The sequence below is a fragment of the Sphaerodactylus townsendi genome, linkage group LG07 (genome assembly GCF_021028975.2).
Source record: "Sphaerodactylus townsendi isolate TG3544 linkage group LG07, MPM_Stown_v2.3, whole genome shotgun sequence".
Taxonomy (NCBI): Eukaryota; Metazoa; Chordata; class Lepidosauria; order Squamata; family Sphaerodactylidae; genus Sphaerodactylus; species Sphaerodactylus townsendi.
This window is the reverse complement of record NC_059431.1, coordinates 21116760-21134450: the sequence shown is the minus strand read 5'-3', so window position 1 is coordinate 21134450 and position 17691 is coordinate 21116760. Positions and strand designations below refer to the sequence as shown.

Here is a 17691-nt window from a genome sequence, read left to right as displayed (position 1 = left end):
ACCACATTTTGCTGTAGTTTTATGATAAGAACCTCTAGGGAACCTACCCCTCTGCCTTCATATCTGAATTGGTCCTCAGCAAACACACAAAGAGAAAGACCAGGCACTTGCATTCTCATTGTTTCATGGTTCTGTTCACTCACAGAAATGATACAATTATTTTAATTCAAAACTTGGCTTTGAGAAGCCAGGAGGTAAAAGGGAAATTTAAGTGTTTATATAATTGCCTCCTCCCATAGCCCAAAGAGAGCTAGAAATCTCCTAGTTCTGCTTCCCATTAGAGAATTTTCACTGCTCAGTGAGGATAAGATTTTACCCTGGAGGAAAGGCATTTGTGGCTGAAACAGTAAGAACCACTCGATAAACACATACGTACGAGAGAGGTCTGCCCCTCCAGAGTCCTTATTAATTGAGGAAACCCAACTGCTTTGTTTCTTTTGAATCCACCTAAGAGTCTTGGCTGACGAAAAACCTCCCTGGTTTTTTGTCCAAGGGGAGTTCTGGGAATGCAAAGGGAGTGTTGTGTAACTCAGAACAGGCACCATCTACGAAGGTATTTACTTGCAGAGAAATATACCCAGATACATACAGACCTCCCTCCCCAAAGCATTAGCCAAATGCAGGTATGTACAGTGGATCATTGGAGGGTGGGGCTTGTCTCCCAAAAGGGAGACTGCAACCAAGAAATCAGACGAAGAGTGCGAATGGGAAGGGAATGAAGGAGCTACAAAATATTCTTCAATGTAAAGATGTGTCACTGGCGACCAAGATCAAGTTAATTCGTACCATAGTATTCCCCATTACTATGTATGGGTGTGAAAGCTGGGCAATGAAGGAAGCTGAATAGAAGAAAGTTGATTCCTTTGAAATGTAGCGTTGGAGAAGAGTTTTACAGATACCGTGGACCACTAAAAAAAAATCTGTGGGTTCTTCATCAATCAAGCCTCAATTTTTCCTTGAAACTACAGAGACTAAACTGAGGTTTAGTTAGATTATGAGAAGACAGTAGTCACTGGAAGAGACAATAATGCTAGGAAAAGTTGAAGGCAGCAGAAAAAGAGGAAGAACCAACATGAGTTGGATTGACTCTATAAAGGAAACCGTGGCCTTCAGTCTGCAAAACCTGAGCAAGGCTGTTAAAGGCAAGATGTTCTGGAGGTCATTCATTCATAGGGCAGTCATAGGTCAGAAACAACTTAATGGCACTTAGCACACACAGTAGAATGGCCAAACATCTCAAGTATCCCCAAACCTCTGAAAGGTTCAACAGGGATTTTAGTAGAGCAGTAGAGGAGAAATAAAAAGGTGGAAGCCACAGAAGCCACGTGAGTCTTTTAATAAAGTATATGCAAATGGTAAATATTCACCCCTAGCTACTCCACAAGTATTTGAGGAAGGTCCCCAAATAGAAGATAATTTTCCCAACCTTTCTTGACTCTGCAAAGCCCCGGGTGTTTGTTATATCCTTTGGGTTGTCTAAATTTGCGACTGATAGAAAATTTGCATTTGTGACTGATAGAAAATATAATTGCGGGTAATGAAGAGTGGAATAGGCCTTTGTTCAGATCCAGCTATGAAAACTGTCCTTGAATCCAGGAGTTTGGACCATAACCAGGGATTCCTCTTCATTCAGCCACTCAGAAACATGCTGTATCAGAGGAAACTGACAATATTTCTCAAGAAAAATAAACAATGCTGCTTCCTGCTGTCTGCAGCTATCTCCCATATAACCTTGTTTGTTCCTGCTCCGCTCAGTTACTCTTCCTCACACCACCTATCTGCCTGAATTCCAAGTAGTTCCCTTATTTAATGATACAGCCAGTCCTGTATCATTAGCTGCACCAGGGGCAAGCCCTACGCACCGAGCCCACTCCCCACAGCTGTGCCCAAGTCCCCCCCCAGTCATTCAACCCATCACCATGCTGTTGCAGGAGCCAGCAGGGGTGCTGGGCTCTGCCTGGGCTCCGCCTGGCACCCTGGATCCATCCTGACGTCACAGAGAGGTTGTGCACCACCAGCGCATCCTTGTTGGTGGTGGAAGAGCATGTGGCAGTGAGCAGCAGTGGCAGGAGGGGCGGGGCCCCGAAGTGTTGGAGTTTACAGCGCAGAGAAGTAGATAACATTTAATTAAATGGGGAAAAGGTAAATGTTTATTAAGAAGTACATTTAGGATAGGAAGAAGAAGAAGAAGAAGAAGAAGAAGAAGAAGAAGAAGAAGAAGAAGAAGAAGAAGAAGAAGAAGAAGAGGAGGAGTTTGGATTTATATCCCCCCTTTCTCTCCTGTAGGAGGCTCAAAGGGGCTTACAATCTCCTTGCCCTTCCCCCCTCACAACAAACACCCTGTGAGATAGGTGGGGCTGAGAGAGCTCCGAGAAGCTGTGACTAGCCCAAGGTCACCCAGCTGGCGTGTGTGGGAGTGTACAGGCTAATCTGAATTCCCCAGATAAGCCTCCACAGCTCAGGCAGCAGAGTGGGGAATCAAACCTGGTTCCTCCAGATTAGATACACAAACTCCTAACCTCCTATGCCACTGCTGCTCCCTGCACACTAGATAGCACACTGCTATCTAGCCAGCTAGGAAGAGTCTGTTTTCTAACTTCTGAGAAGAAGCAGGATACTAGACCTGAGAGTATCAGTCTAAGGACAAACAAGAGCTGACACAAACGGATCGAGGGGTCACTAACTTAACAGCCCTCTTTAGCTGACCACTTGCCTGCCCCTGCTGGGTCTTCTGCTCAGTTCCTTTGCACACTAGACATTGCTGCATCCAACATGAAGAAGTGGCCGAAGAAGCAGCTGTCAAGTGGGCATGTGATGGGTGGGTGAGCTGGTGCTGGTGCTGCTTGCTCCTGTGGGGGAGGACGGAGAGGGACGGCCCACTGCACCCCTCACATGACACATCAGGAGGGCACCTGGGTCATCTGACCCCTCTGGCCGCGCTACTGCCTAAGAATGTGTGATTTAACAAAAACTATGCAGAGACAGGCAATGACAGTTCATCCCTGAACATCTGTTAATTTGAAACCCCTACAGATGCACCATAAGTTGCTCCACCATGACAGCATTCTCCACCACCACATGCACACAATACTCTTCCATCACCCAGGCTGGTTGGGGGCAGAAAGTGCCTTCAAGTCATGGACTGTTCCTAATTTTAAGAACTGTTCCTAATTTTACTTATGGCAAGCCATAAGACAGATGATTTGCCATTGCCTGACTCTGTCTAGTGACCCTGGACCTCCTTGGTGGTCTCCCCTCCAAGCGCTAACCGCAGCTGATCCTGCATAACTTCTGAGATCTGACAAGATCAGGCGAGCCAGAACCATCTGGGACAGAAAAAAACTGTCTCCCCACCACCATGAATTTATGCTTCTGGGGTTGAAGGAAATGGGCACTCACTCATGAATGACATTAAGCCCTGGACTCATTTTCAGTGGTTAAGAAAATTCTGGAAATATGTAGGTAGCAGATAGATATACAATAGATACGACTGCAGTTACCAGTTCCACAGGAAAGCTGTCTGTTGCATCAAAAACAAATTTAAAAACCTAACTTTTATTATGGGACAAACTTTAGCAGATAAGAGGCTACATCATCAGCTGCCTGCTTATCTGACAAAATAGGCTCCAATACACATAAAGTTAAAATAAAATAGTCCACCGAAGCTGGCGTTACTAGAAACACTGGTTGTTGTTATGGGGCTGTGCTTTCAGGGTAAAGAGATTGGATTTGCCAGGCAAGCTCACTTCCACGTGTTCTCCGTGTCTTGGGACCCCGCCCGAGGCTTCCCCTCTTTGCAAAGCCCACCGCCACACTCACCCACCACCCGCGAGAGCTTCACTTCTTTGTTCAGCCAGTCGCACAGAATGTCCGTCATGCCCGCGGGCAACCCTGGCTGGCCTCACTTTGCACCGGACTCCGGACCGGCTCGAGCTGCGCCTCGCGCCCCGCGTCCCGTAACCATGACGACCCCCGCGCATGCGCCAGCAGCCGGGCGGAGGAAAACTACCTGAGGCGAGGGCTACGTGCGCGCGTGCGCAGTGGAGCAACCCCCCCCCCACACACGCACACCCTCTAGTTAATAAAAACAAAACAATGAAGACCGAGAGGTCCAATAAAAGTAGGTCGCGCGAGGAAGAATAAAATGAAACAATATAATACATGCCATAAACTGGGTTTCACAATCAGGGCACAGTAAAAGCTTAATGTATCCAGTAAAACAATGCAGTATAAAGGAGGAGGGGGAAAAAGTTTCAGGCGATTAAAATTAATCGTCCATTCTTCCCACCCCTTTGTTACCCTGCATGCTCTTAGGGATTCCTTTCTTCCAGTTATTTCTATTCTGTTGGCTCAGAAAGTCGGGCCAGAACCAGAGGGTTGGAATTAAATCAAAAGAGTTTTCAGATAAACATTTAGGGAGAACTTCCTGACAGTGGTTCCTCAGTGAAACAGGTTCCTTAAGGAGATGATGGGTTATCCTTGTTTGGAGGTTGTTAAGTAGCGGCTAGATGGCATTTGACTGCAAGGCTAATTCTGTTAATTTAGGTAGAGCATGAGCAAGAAGGCAGGAAGGGATGATTCTGTACCTGGGTCTTATGGCCCTTTCTTACATGCCCAGGGGAATACCTATCCCCACTTTGGGGTCAGGAAGCCATTTTCTTCCAGATCAGATTGGCCAAGGATGGGGGAGGGGGTTGCCTTTCTTACTGGAAGAATAGGGAGAAAGGTAGTGTGGTGTCATCTTTAAGAAAAGAAAATGACAACTGCAAATGCACTGTTTTATTATTTCAAGAATGTGGATTTCAGCTTTTCTTAGAATAAACAATAGCCCCCTTTCCTGTAAACATTCTTTGTATTCTGCTATGCATGCAAAAAGTAACATTTTTTTTCTGTTGGCTGAATTGCTTATGGGTAAAAGTATTATCCTTAAACAACAATGTTGCTTTGATCAGCACTTGAAGGATGAGAATCATATATTCTGTTATCAAAACATCTCCCAGATTCCAGAATAGACAAGGTATCACATGGGGTCAAGCTGGCACCTGTCCTGAATTACCCTGTTGCCTCATTTTAATGTAAAATCTCCACCCAAGGGAGGTACCAAGGTGTGTTTTTTTAGATCATGGATTGTATGAAGAAGGTTTTCATATGTGCTGGCATGTGTAGAGAGGGTCTATCTGACCTCACTATGATGCTGGGATGATGCTAACTTTATGACTCTGTAAACTGCATAAAACCTGGAAACCCATTGTATTCTGTGCTTCTGCCCTTATTGAAAATTGGTGCTGTAGCAACAATAAACAATTATTTTCTTTTACCCTACTTCTCACCTCTTGAGTGCTAATTGTGTCAGGGCTCAGGAGAACATAACTGGTATAAAGTTCCCTAGACACATCAGAAGTTGTCAATTTCCTGCTTTGTGCGGGGGAGAGGGACCTGATGGCCCTTGAAATCCATTCCAGCTGTCCACCATAGATGGTGGACACACTTCCTACCTTCAGAATTGACCTTTCTTATCAAGTTTGGAGTTCTCTTACAATAAAGAACTTTTGTTTCTTTTCTAAGTAACAAGCCTCAGCGTAAACTTATTTGTCAAGCAGCTGGAATATAGAATTCTGCTCCATAAGTAACGTAGCTTTGCTTTCAAAACAAACTGTATGACAGGCTGAACGTGCCCCTGGGTTTCAGCAGATCAGGCTGGCCTGAATTATAACCAACCAACAGACATCACCAGCCATAGACTGAGGCCCTCTGGATGTAGCCAACATGTTCCCGTCTCATCTTGGGTGGGGAAAGCGTCATTGAGAGCTAAAACTCCACATTAATGCTGTTTTACTCCGACCAAGCAGTACAGGAGACAATGAAAAAATTCTTATTGAAGCTTCCCCTCTGTTTGCACTCAAGCATGGTCCTTCATTGGTAAACAGATTAATTTGGCTTTTGCGTAATTAGTATGACAAAGAATAAACTCTTTCTCTGTCGTGCATTTAAAAGAGTATTCTACTTAAGGTGGTGACTGGAAAGGTATGGTAGCAACTCTCCAGAGTTTGAGGTAGAGGTGTTTTTTATTAATTATTCATCATGTAAAATTTGTTACTGCAGATTTCCAGACTTGCCTTGGTTCTTCGAAGGTGTGGAAAACTGATCAACAGAAGTAATATCAGTGGTTGTGCCAGGACAAGGAGGAGGTAGTGAAATTTCACATTTCTGGATCATTCCAGCAGATGGGGTGTTTCTCTCCTACTATATAGTCCACACTCAGGGACGTACCTGCCAGAGGGACATGTGTGGTCACTTGTCACCAGGCACCATCCATCTGATCATGGGGGGGGGTGCAAAATTGCCCCCCCACGTGATCAAACCATGGTCAAGGGCCAGGAACCTGCATGTCCCTGTGGCAGGTATGGATGCCCCTGCCGGCAACAGCCAATGCCAGGTCATGGCAAGCCCCTCAAGTGAGGCAGGTGTGGCCTCTGATGGAGGTGGGGAGGCCAGCAGTAGCTGCCTGCCACCGGGCTGGGAGCCTGTCATGGGCCCGCCAGGCACCCCTTGACAGGCCCACAGCAGGCTCCCAGCCTGGTACCGACTGCTGCCACCTGCCCCCCCAATAGGGGGCGCTGGGGGCAAAAGGGGCGCAGAGGGGTTGCCCCGGGAACCATTTATCGCTGGTACGCCTCTGTCCACACTGCTTCTGTATTCCCGGCAAATAGAAGAAGAGGAGTTTGGATTTATACCCCACCTTTCGCTCCTGTAAGGAGTCTCAAGGTGGCTTACAAATGCTTGTTCCTCTCCTCACAATAGACACTTTCTAAAGTAGATGGAGATTAGAGAATCCGAAGAACTGTGAGTGGTCCATGGTCACCCAGCATGCTTCATGTGTAGCAGCAGGACACAAATCCAGTTCACCAGATAAAAGTCTGCCACTCATGTGGAGGAGGAGGGGGGAGTCAAACCCGGCTCTCTAGATCATAGTCCACCTGCTCTTAGCCATTACACCACTTGCTCAGCAAGTGGCAGTGGAAGGAGAATTGCCCTTATATTGCATTCCTGAAGGGTGTAAACCTTTTATTTGTAAAAACTATGGATCAGCAATGGAAGTACCATCTCCTTTTCCTACAGCAACTGAACTTGAGTGGAAACAGCAATCCGTGGGGAAAGAGAGCACTCCTCTGAAAGGAGCTGCCATTTCAAAAACCCATTGCCTGGAAAGAGAATCACAGGGCATCAAAATACATGTTCTGTGTGTTTTTCCCCAATGTAGCAACCCTTCCGTACTGCCTGTTAAATTTTTTATTTGAGCTCCAAAAGGAATTGTCAGCTTGTATTAGAGTGGCAAGCGAGACAAAACAGTCATATCAAAAGTAAACATATCTGAATACTCTGATGAAAAATATTTGAATATTGCAGTATATTTGGGAGTCAAAAAGAGAAACGGTTTCCCCTACATTTTAAAAAGATGAATGGTCTTATTATGAAAACATGAAGCTGCCTTATACTGAATCATATCACTGTTCCCTTTTAAAATGATTCTCTGGTTGAAACATTTTGAAAAGCTCTTCAGTTGCTGTGCAATCTATTTACTATATTTCCCACTCTTCTCTGCTTTCCTTGAACTTCCTCCTCAGGGCCATTTTCCCAGCTCACTTTCCATTCCCCCTTGCCTGTTTATTTGTTCATTTCTTCTTCTTTTTTAATTTGAGGGGGAGATAATCTTCAAGGCATTGATTATCAGAGGAACAGGGAATCGCAGTAAGAAGCTTTGAGGCACTGAACCCTTGATTCAACACAGAATTCAAAACAACAGGGAAAAATCATGTAATGGTGGCCAGGAACCGTTTCAAGGGGGTTAGTGTGAACATACATCATGGGGGGGGGGGGGAATTGAAAACGTTACTGAAATGTTTTCGGTGATTTGTGCAGGAAGGGACACTGCCTATTCAAGCTAGTATAAGGTGACCAGATGGTCACCTTTGTAAACCGGGACGGGCGGGTAGACGGGCGGGAAACGGGAGCACCCCAGAAGGCAGTGTGCTCCTGCGGCTGCGTGCGTGGGAGGCTGCCGCACTGCCTTGCGCCCCAGAAGGCAGTGTAGCAGCCTTCCAAAAATTGGGACACTTCAAAAACCAGCGGGATGCGGGACAAATTGTTTTAAGACGGGACTGTCCTGCCAAAAGCGGGACGTCTGGTCAGCCTAGGCTAGTAGCAACTCTCCAGAGTCTGAGGTAGAGGCCTTTCACATCAACGAGACTTGATCACTTAACTGAAGACATGAATGATTGAACCTGGGAGCTTTTGAACAGCAAGCATGTTCTACCACTGAGCCAAAGCCCCTCCCTAAAATAGTTGAGAACAGTTTATCTCCCACCATGACGACAAATTTCATCTCTTCGCATCTCATCCATCTTGTCAAATTCCTTTTCTTCTTCCGTCACTTTATATATATTTGTTAATGGTGAGGATGTCGTATGAAAATTGTTAATCCTCTGTTCTACATAACAGATAAGCAAACAAATGGAACCATGCGATCAAAATACACTTTAAACGTTTCCTTTTTGAATTGATTACAGTCACTTCATCAAAGCATTAAATTTATGGAATAGTCTCCTCTGTGATGTTACTTGATACCATCCTTCTCATCGTTCAGGTGGCAAGCAAAGTCTGTCCCGTTTGCTTGAGTCTTTGGTGACTGATTCTCTCTCTCTTCCCACTCCATTACCTGGGACTGATTTATTTTGGTTTTCAAGGACTTGATTTCCATGAGACAAAATTCACTAGACAGGACAAGAAACAGAAGAGTTTGGATTTATACCCCCTTTTCTCTCCTGCAAGGAGACTCAAAGGGGATTACAAACTCCTTTCCTCTCCTCTCCACACAGCAGCCACCTTGTGAAGTAGGCTGAAAAAGTTTGAAAAAACTGTGACTAGTCCAAGGTCACTCAGCTGGGATGTAGGAGTGGGGAAACAAATTTGGTTCACCAATTAAGACTCTGCCGCTCATATGGAGGAGAGGGGAATCAAACCCGGTTCTCCAGATTAGAATCCACCTGCTCTAAACCACTGCATCACAATGGAGCCAACCTGTGCATTACATGATACACCTCTTATCCTTTATTCCTACATTCACTCTGGATTAGACACTGGTACATGTGCGAAAGCATAAGCAGCACCTGTACACACTGTCCTGTGATCCCAAACAGAATCGGGAGGAGTTTTCTGGGATAAACTGTGTGGCAGCTTTGAAAGCAGTTTTTGAATGCTCCTATTCCCTGTAAATTAATTTGTATTACTGTTTTATTGGTTATGTTTTGTTTACCATGTCATTAAAAGGTGAGTGCTTATTGGTAAAAAGGCAGCATACAATTTCTAAATTAACAAATAAATAATATGGACCCCAGCTGGGTGCCTCCTTTTCACATCTGTCCCAATTGCGAAGGGGGTTCCTGTCCACTTCTAATGTAGCCATATTCTTAATTTCGTTCTCCTTCTTTATTCCCCTCTTCTCTTTTCCCTCTTCTCTTTCCCCTCTCCTTCGTTCTCCTGCATCAAGTTTCCCGGAACAAAATCTACCAGACCACGGCCACACAGCCCGGAAAACCCACCAGAACCAGTTTTCCGGGCTCTTTCCCCAAACCTTTCCATGGGCTTTTCTGTGTATTGTTCTCCTTTAGTTTTCTTGACACACCTGTAGCTGGAAAGAGACAATAGGTTTTAAGACAATTGAAGATGCATGTCATGGTTAACCAGGCATGAAAGCTCTTGTTTGCAAAACAAAAATCCAGACTGCAAAACCAGTTTGGGCAGACACAGTGAGTAAGACAAAAGAATGCAGTGTGTGCACAAAGAACAATAATGGCTTTCTCATCTCAAAGACATTTCAGAAAATAAATCAATCTGGAGCACCAGCCATAGGCTGCCGCCATTATGTTTGACTTTCCCCTGAGAAGCAGATACTCAAGAACATTACTTGTATGACCTGTTGAGAGCGTCAAAATTGTGCATCTTGTGTTTTTACTGTCCAAATGGGAGATAAAGGGCTTTCTTGAAAGTCAATGATCCAGTTTTCAAATATGATTTAATTCTCCATTCCTTCCCACCTCCACATTAGAACTATTCATGGCAACTAAGCTCCAGAATGTGCAGTCTGCAGGGGCGGAGCAAGGGGGAACTGTGCCTGGGGCGTGCGCACAGCCTGAGCCCCTGCCGTGGTGGCACCCGCCCCCTCCCACCCCCTCCACACCCCGCTCTGGGTTAGGGTTCACGCCCCCGCCCACTCCCTCCACGCCACCGCCCTGGGGCGGGATCCAGCAGGTTCTCACAGGTTCCCGAGAGTAGGTTACTAATTATTTGTGTGTGCCGAGAGGGGGTTACTAATTGGTGATTTTGCCACGTGATTTTTGCGTAAGTTACGCCCCTCCTCTCAGCAGTAGCGCGCAGAACTTGAAGCAGTCTAGCAGGAGGTGCACCGGCGTGCGTGGCAGCCTGTGCCTGCGTGCATTTGTTTCCCGCCCAAGGACCGGCACAGCAGCTGCGTCCTTGCCACAGCCCCGCCCAGGAATGCCCCACCCCCAAAATGCCCAGCCACGCCCCCATCGTGCCCCTCCTAGCCCCATGGGCGCTACGCCACAGTTTGAATCCCACCACCATGGGAACCTGTTACTAAAATTTTTGGATCCCACCACTGGTCACGCCCCCCTTCCCCCATCCAGTGGGCGCAATGCCACTGGCAGTCTGTGAAAAATATTTTGTACTGGCTAATACTTGCGACTGCCTTTCAGGATCAGGGAGAGAACTACTCTGAGTTCCTATCGAGGAGAAGAGCAGTTTATAAATGAAGTAAATAAAGTAAAACAACTAACTTGTCCCAAAGGAGATATGGTTTGTGCCAAGGTTGCTGAATCTCAATTGTCAAATAGTGGTATTTAGTGACTTTCTCATTATTCTCATTCTTATTTACTTTTGTATGCTGCCCTTCCCCTTAATGGGCTCTGGGCAGCTTCTATCAGATAAACATACAGTCCATTTAAGGATTAAAACCGCTAAAAGTCCTAACTCTACAACCAGATGGTAGCTAGATCTCATGTTGGCTATATCATGCTCTGATCATTTATAACAGCAGGGGGGGAAGGGGTGGAAGAGAGGGAGGGTAGTTGCTGCCTCAATCATAAGCCTGGCGGAACAGCTCCATTGTATAGGTCATGCAGAACTGCATCAAGTTTCCGGGGCCTGGGTTTCATCAGACAGAGTGTTCCACCAGCCTGGGGATGGGGCGGTATATTAAATCTGATATATAAATAAAATAAAATAAATAAATGGAATACAAAAAAATAAAGAAAATGAATATAATAAAAGCAGTCTGCAAAAAAAACAATTAAAACCCAATACAAATCCATGTTCAAAAACATGAAACAGCAAAACAGCAAATATGAAATCCATTAAGACTACATTAAAACCTCCAGTCCTGAAACACTTTGTGTACAGCTAGGAATACATTCCCCTTTGCCCAGAGACAGCCCCAATAGGTCACCAAAATAATTCTATTTTACAGCCTTCGTGGAAAACCAAGAAGATTGAAGCCAGAGAGGGTGTCCCACAAGTGTCTGGGTGGCCAATGAAAAAGCCCTCCCGAGACTGGGTCATTGAAGAACACAGACAATAAATATTATGATGCATTGTGTCCACCTCCCTCTCTGGTGCCATTTTCACAACTTGAAACTGCCTTGGGGAGATACTATTTGGTCCCTTGGGGGCTACATGAACATTACATTTGAGTCTTAGTCAGGAGATAAAAACCAGTGTGTTGCTTGTATTCATTTGTAAATAATAATCTCATTGCTAGTGGCCTCCCGGGGACATATAAGGGGTTGGGTTGTTGCCATCTACTGTAATTGTTGTTTTGTGATTTTTATGCCGGTTATGCTTTTATGATTTTTATGCTGTACTGTTTTACATTATTGTTGTTCGCCGCCCTGAGCTTTGTGGAGAAGGGCGGGTTACAAATCATAAAGCAGCAGTGGCGTAGGAGGTTAAGAGCTCGTGTATCTAATCTGGAGGAACGGGGTTTGATTCCCAGTTCTGCCGCCTGAGCTGTGGAGGCTTATCTGGGGAATTCAGATTAGCCTGTACACTCCCACACACGCCAGCTGGGTGACCTTGGGCTAGTCACAGCTTCTCGGAGCTCTCTCAGCCCCACCCACCTCACAGGGTGTTTGTTGTGAGGGGGGAAGGGCAAGGAGATTGTAAGCCCCTTTGAGTCTCCTACAGGAGAGAAAGGGGGGGATATAAATCCAAACTCCTCCTCCTCCTCCTTTTCTTCTTCTTCTTCTTCTTCTTCTTCTTCTTCTTCTTCTTCTTCTTCTTCTTCTTCTTCTTCTTCTTAACAAACAACCAAACAAACAAACAAATAAATAAATAAACACACCCCTTGGTAGGGTTGCCAATCTCCAGGAGGGTCATGGTGATCTGCCAGTATTACAACTGATCTCTAGTTTACGGAGATAAGATCAATTGCACAAAATGGCTGCTTTGGAGGGCATTTTACCCATCTGAAGCACCTCCCCTCCCCAGGCTCCTCCTGCAAATCTTCAGAAATTTCCCATTCCAGCAACCCTACCCTTGGCTGAAAATGAATTACCATTCAAGGAGGGATGCCACTCACGACTGCGAGAAGATTTGGCGGGAGTATAGCAGCAGGTTGCCAAAAATCGATGCTTAGCTGACCAGCATCTGAAAACTGAAACAGCACAAATATCTGCCTCATCTTGTTTACCCCTCCTGTTACATCCACAAGTCTCTGAAACACGTCCCTGTTCTTTGATCAGGGTTGAAGAACAAATCTCAAGTGTTCTAATGTTTACAGATTGTACCCAGTATGCACGCTTTATTCTGAAGCAAAATCTACAGGTTCCAGTGGGACTTGCTTCTGCAGATATATACAGAGAACCGGCCTGCTTGTGGTGGGTCTTGTAGGAAGAATCCTGGGCAAGTCTAAAGCAAGGAGAGGTCTAATGAGGAATAATGTTTGCCTTGGAAACTGCCAAGGGAATACAAGCAGAGAGGGTGTAATTAAGTGAGTGGTAATTTGTTTGGCCTCCTGGGAAGACACTACTAAATTCTAGTTCTCCGTCTTCATTATAGTTAAAGACAGGAATTCACCTACTGATTGGCAAATTTGGGGTGGGGGTGAGTGGGAGTATTACCCTTGCATAATTTCTCACAGATCAGTGGTTAGGTATTTCAGATAAAGCTGATGTGATGTGCATTGAATGATTAAATAGGCCTTGCTCATGCGAAAACAACAAGGATGATGTGCCTTCTCCAGACATGTTTTGTTTACATAGTAGGTTAATGGCTGAAAAGAGTTATGGCATAGTAGCTGAATGCACTTTATCAAGGTGTTGTTTTTAAAAAAAATAAGGACAAGATATCTCAGGTGCTCTTGCTTTAATCAATGACTGTAACAATTTCTCTTACAAGTCATGGATTCCTAGGGTCTCCTTCCCTAATATATGCAAATTATCATTCTATGCCCTAACCCAGTGATGGTGAACCTTTTAGAGACCGAGTGCCAGGGGTGGAGCAAGGGGAAACTCTGTCTGGGGCACGCGTGCACCCTGCGATCCTGCCACGCCCCTGTCTGTCCCCGCCCTGCCCTGGAATGTCCCCAGAATGCTCCGAAACACCCCGTCACACCCCTGGAATGCCCTTGCCACGCCCCACAGGGGCACGTGCCCAGTGCATCGTGCACCCCTCACCCCCTTGGCGCTATGCCACTGCCGAGTGGCCAGACTGGGGCAACGGCATGCGTGCCCACAAAGAGGACTCTGAGTGCCACCTCTGGCACACATGCCATAGGTTCGCCACCACTGCCCTAACCTCTTAACAATGTTTTACTAGTTGTGTAGCTGAGGGCTGTGCCTTATGTAGCACGAATTGATTTTCTGTGTGGTATCGTTCAGCCTGTGTGATGACCTCCTCACATGGGGGATTTCTCACAAGGAGCACCCACCAATGTGTAATGGGATGAAGAAATATGCAATAAATGACCTCAGAACTGGAGGTAAGTTGCAAGGGAGATTGTAGGGTGCTTTTTAAATATAGATGTCCCCCATAGAATTTTGTTCTGTCTATAGACTTATTATAGTCTGTCTCATCACCCCCAACCAGTGGTGGGATCCAAAAATTTTAGTAACAGGTTCCCATGGTGGTGGGATTCAAACTGTGGTGTAGGGCCAATGAGGCTGGGCGGGGCACGATGGGGGCATGGTCGGGCATTCCGGGGGCGGGGCATTCCTGGGTGGGGCCATGGCAAGGACGCAGCTGCTGCGCCAGTCCTTGGGTGGGAAACGAATGCACGCAGGCGCAGGCTGCCACGCACGCCGGTGCACCACCTGCTAGACTGCTTCAATTTCTGCGCGCTACTGCTGAGAGGTGGGGCGTAACTAAGGCAAAAATCACGTGGCAAAATCACCAATTAGTAACCCCCTCTCGGCAAACACAAATAATTAGTAACCTACTCTCGGGAACCTGTGAGAACCTGCTGGATCCCACCTCTGCCCCAACCTACTCCCACCCTGCAAATTGTAACTTGATTTGCCACATGCTGGACCATCTTTGTTTTAGACTGCTCCATTTGGGTCCTAGTGCCCATGTAACAGGCCTAGGTAGGCACTAGGACCCAAATGGAGCATTCTAAAACAAAGACAGACCAATATGTGGCGAATGAAGTTACAATTTTGTTGTTTTTTTTCTTTTGGTGAGACAGATTATAACAGTGAATATACTGATCTCAACCATTTCAGGGAGCTGTAGCATAAAAACCAATGCTGTGTGGATTTGATTAGTTTCTGGACCCAAGAGAGGTTCATGTAAATGTGCTGAGCTTTTTAAAGGACAAACAAAAGGGTTTCCCCCCACCCAATCATGCTTATATATGAATAACATAGTGTTCCAAAAAGTCATAGTGATGGCTTCTTTCTCCCTAGCTCATCAAAGCTGGAAAGGCGCAGACGCAGCAGAAAACATCTCCTCTTGGCCAGCTGCTATAACTACTGGCATCTCCAAATGGAGACACAAGCACTTCTCAGAGGCAAAGGGCACTGTCTAGGACCACCCATAAATCCATATTGTTTGCTGCATCAAACAGGAAGTACCCCATCTATGTTTTGATTGTCCAATGATAAGAGTCAAAGGCTCATTCCGCACACGCAAAATAATGCACTTTCAAGCTGCTTTCACAACTGTTTTTGCCATTCCGCACAGCTTCAAAGAGCCCTGAAAGCAGCTTGAAAGTGCATTATTCTGCGTGTGCGGAATGAGCCAAAGAGAGGAATAATCTGTCATGTCATTCACACTCATGGGAATCTTTCCTAACATTGGGTGGTTCCACTGTAGCCCAGAATAGGCATCATTGGGTCTTTCCCCACTTACCTTAAGCCCCGCACTACTCTCCTCAAGTAGTGTGGGGTCCCCCGGCACTCCCCACGTTAGGGGCGGCGACAGCACAGCCGCCCCGACGCTGCCGCTGTCGCGCCCCCTCAGTGCACGGCATCCCTGGCGCTCTTGTAAACGGCACCTGTTGATGACCCCGCGCAGAGCGTGGGGTCGTGGGGACACCCGGGCGCGAGTCAGGGATGCCGTGCGCTGAGAGCAGCGCGCGGCATAGGGGGGATCCTGTAGAGTGGGGAAACGCCCATTTATTCACTCAGTTTTTAGCAAAGAATCCCAATGTCATTCTGTTGCATTTCACTGTTTTCTGTGCCACCTTTTCATCTTTTGGGGGTCTGATTTGTGGCAGTTTTTAAATAATTACAGCACAATTACAGGCAATATGGTTATCATGCCCCAACATTTCTTGATTCCATGGCTATTATGTGTTCCATAATGTCCTTTACGTTTTAGTAGGCTTTTCTCTAATGTCTTCTATTGAACTTTGGTCACATTATGGGAGACACAAGTCACTGGAAAAGACAATAATGCTAGGAATAGTTGAAGGCAGCTGGAAAAGAGAAAAACCAACATGAGATGGATTGGCACAATCAAAGGAACAATGAAAGGAACAAGATCTACCAGACCATGGCCACACAGCCCAGAAAACCCACAACAGCCAACAATCAAAGCTGTTCACCAGACCTGACCAAGGCTGTTAAAGGATAAGATCTTTTGGAGGATGTTAATTCATAAGGTCATCATAAGTCCAAAGCAACCTGACAGCACTTAACACATGCACAGATCCATCATCCAGGACTTGACAAGTCTAGAAAAAGCTAATGTTCCCCCATAAAGGCCCAATTTTGAAGGTGGAAATGAAGAGTCAGTGGTTTATTATGCTATCAGGGGTAACACAAGTTGTTTACTGATTCAACATCTTCATTGAGCTGATAGCCACTACAATAGAAACCGAAATAAATTGTGTTGCAAACCTTGATTGGTGAGTTGGGTGGAGGATTTCATAATTATAATAATAATTACACAGTGTTTATTAAGCCTGTTGTCTAACTCTAGCATTTGGGGGCTTTTTGTTCAGAGCTGCAGTATTCTTACACCAAAGTCTGTCCCCCCGTCCCCTTACGCACATCAGCTGCTTGGAACTAAAGCTTATTAGCAAGATCTTTTTTCTCCTACAGCTTTATGTATGTTTTACACTGGCTTTTGTGTATTGTATATGTATATATAAAGCAATTTACATTTCACCCATACTCACAAAACCCAAAAGCTGTTATATGAAAAGTTGGAGGGGATCCATTTTATTATTACCTTGCAAAGAGAAACCCTTTCTATCTCTCTAAAGTACAACAAAACTGGGGGGGGGGGGGTATTGTTGAAGGCTTTCATGGCCGGAATCTCTAGGGTGCTGTGTGGTTTCCGGGCTGTATGGCTATGTTCTAGCAGCATTCTCTCCTGACGTTCCGCCTGCATCTGTGGCTGGATCCTCTGAAGATGCCAGCCACAGATGCAGGCAAAATGTCAGGAGAGAATGCTGCTAGAACACGGCCATACAGACCGGAAACCACACAGCACCCCAAAACTGGGGTTTTTTTTTACAGGCAACCTCCCACAAGCATTCCTGCCCTGGACTGCTAACTTCAGGGAAATTCCTGGAGATTTGTGGGCAGAGCCTGGGGAGGGGAGGGTTTGGGGAGGGGAGGGAGCTTACCCTCCATAGAAATCCACCCCATCCCCACCACCACCCCCGTAGCCATTTTCTCCAGAAGAACAGATCTCTATAGTCTGCAGAGCTACTGAAATTCCAGGAGATGTCCAGATCTACTTGGAGATTGCCAACCTTATTCCTGACTGCGAAGGAAAAGACTGGCAAAGAAAACTTCAGGTGGGTCCAGGAAGTGTAGGAACTTGCAATCTCTTAAAGACTATCTTATTAATCAAAACAAAAGCCACCAGCTTTACTTGGCTTGTCCTCTAAGAATGAATAGTAAAGAGCTATGAAGACTATTCCCCCTGCCTTCAGAGGTGAGGTGGGTGGCAACTGGAAACGATATTTCTGTGGTGATGCCTTGCCTTTGAAATGCCCCCCTTCTTGAGACTCACCTGGCACCTACCTACTTTACTTTTGTTTACATAAAATTCATCTCCCCCCCCACCCCTAGGCTTTCAGTTAAGGTTTTAATGGTTTCCTCTGTCTGTATACTGCTGATGCCTAGTGGTTTGGGTTTTCTACTATGGTTTCTAAATTGT

The 17691-nt window shown here is 45.8% G+C and overlaps 1 protein-coding gene across 4 annotated transcripts in view; it reads right to left on the bottom strand.

Annotated features, from left to right (window-relative positions):
* The window catches only part of SPEF2 (sperm flagellar 2), a 134738-nt gene extending 130777 nt beyond the window's left edge, over positions 1–3961 (bottom strand). For 3 of the 4 annotated variants that reach the window (XM_048504145.1, XM_048504146.1, XM_048504149.1), the window contains exon 1: positions 3820–3961. In XM_048504145.1, coding sequence (XP_048360102.1) covers positions 3820–3877 — 58 coding nt within the window. In that variant the 5' untranslated portion in view covers positions 3878–3961. Of the gene's footprint in view, positions 1–3746 lie in introns of all 4 variants that reach the window. The other variant, XM_048504147.1, reaches the window with a different exon arrangement.
* Between the last annotated feature and the right edge of the window lie 13730 nt (positions 3962–17691).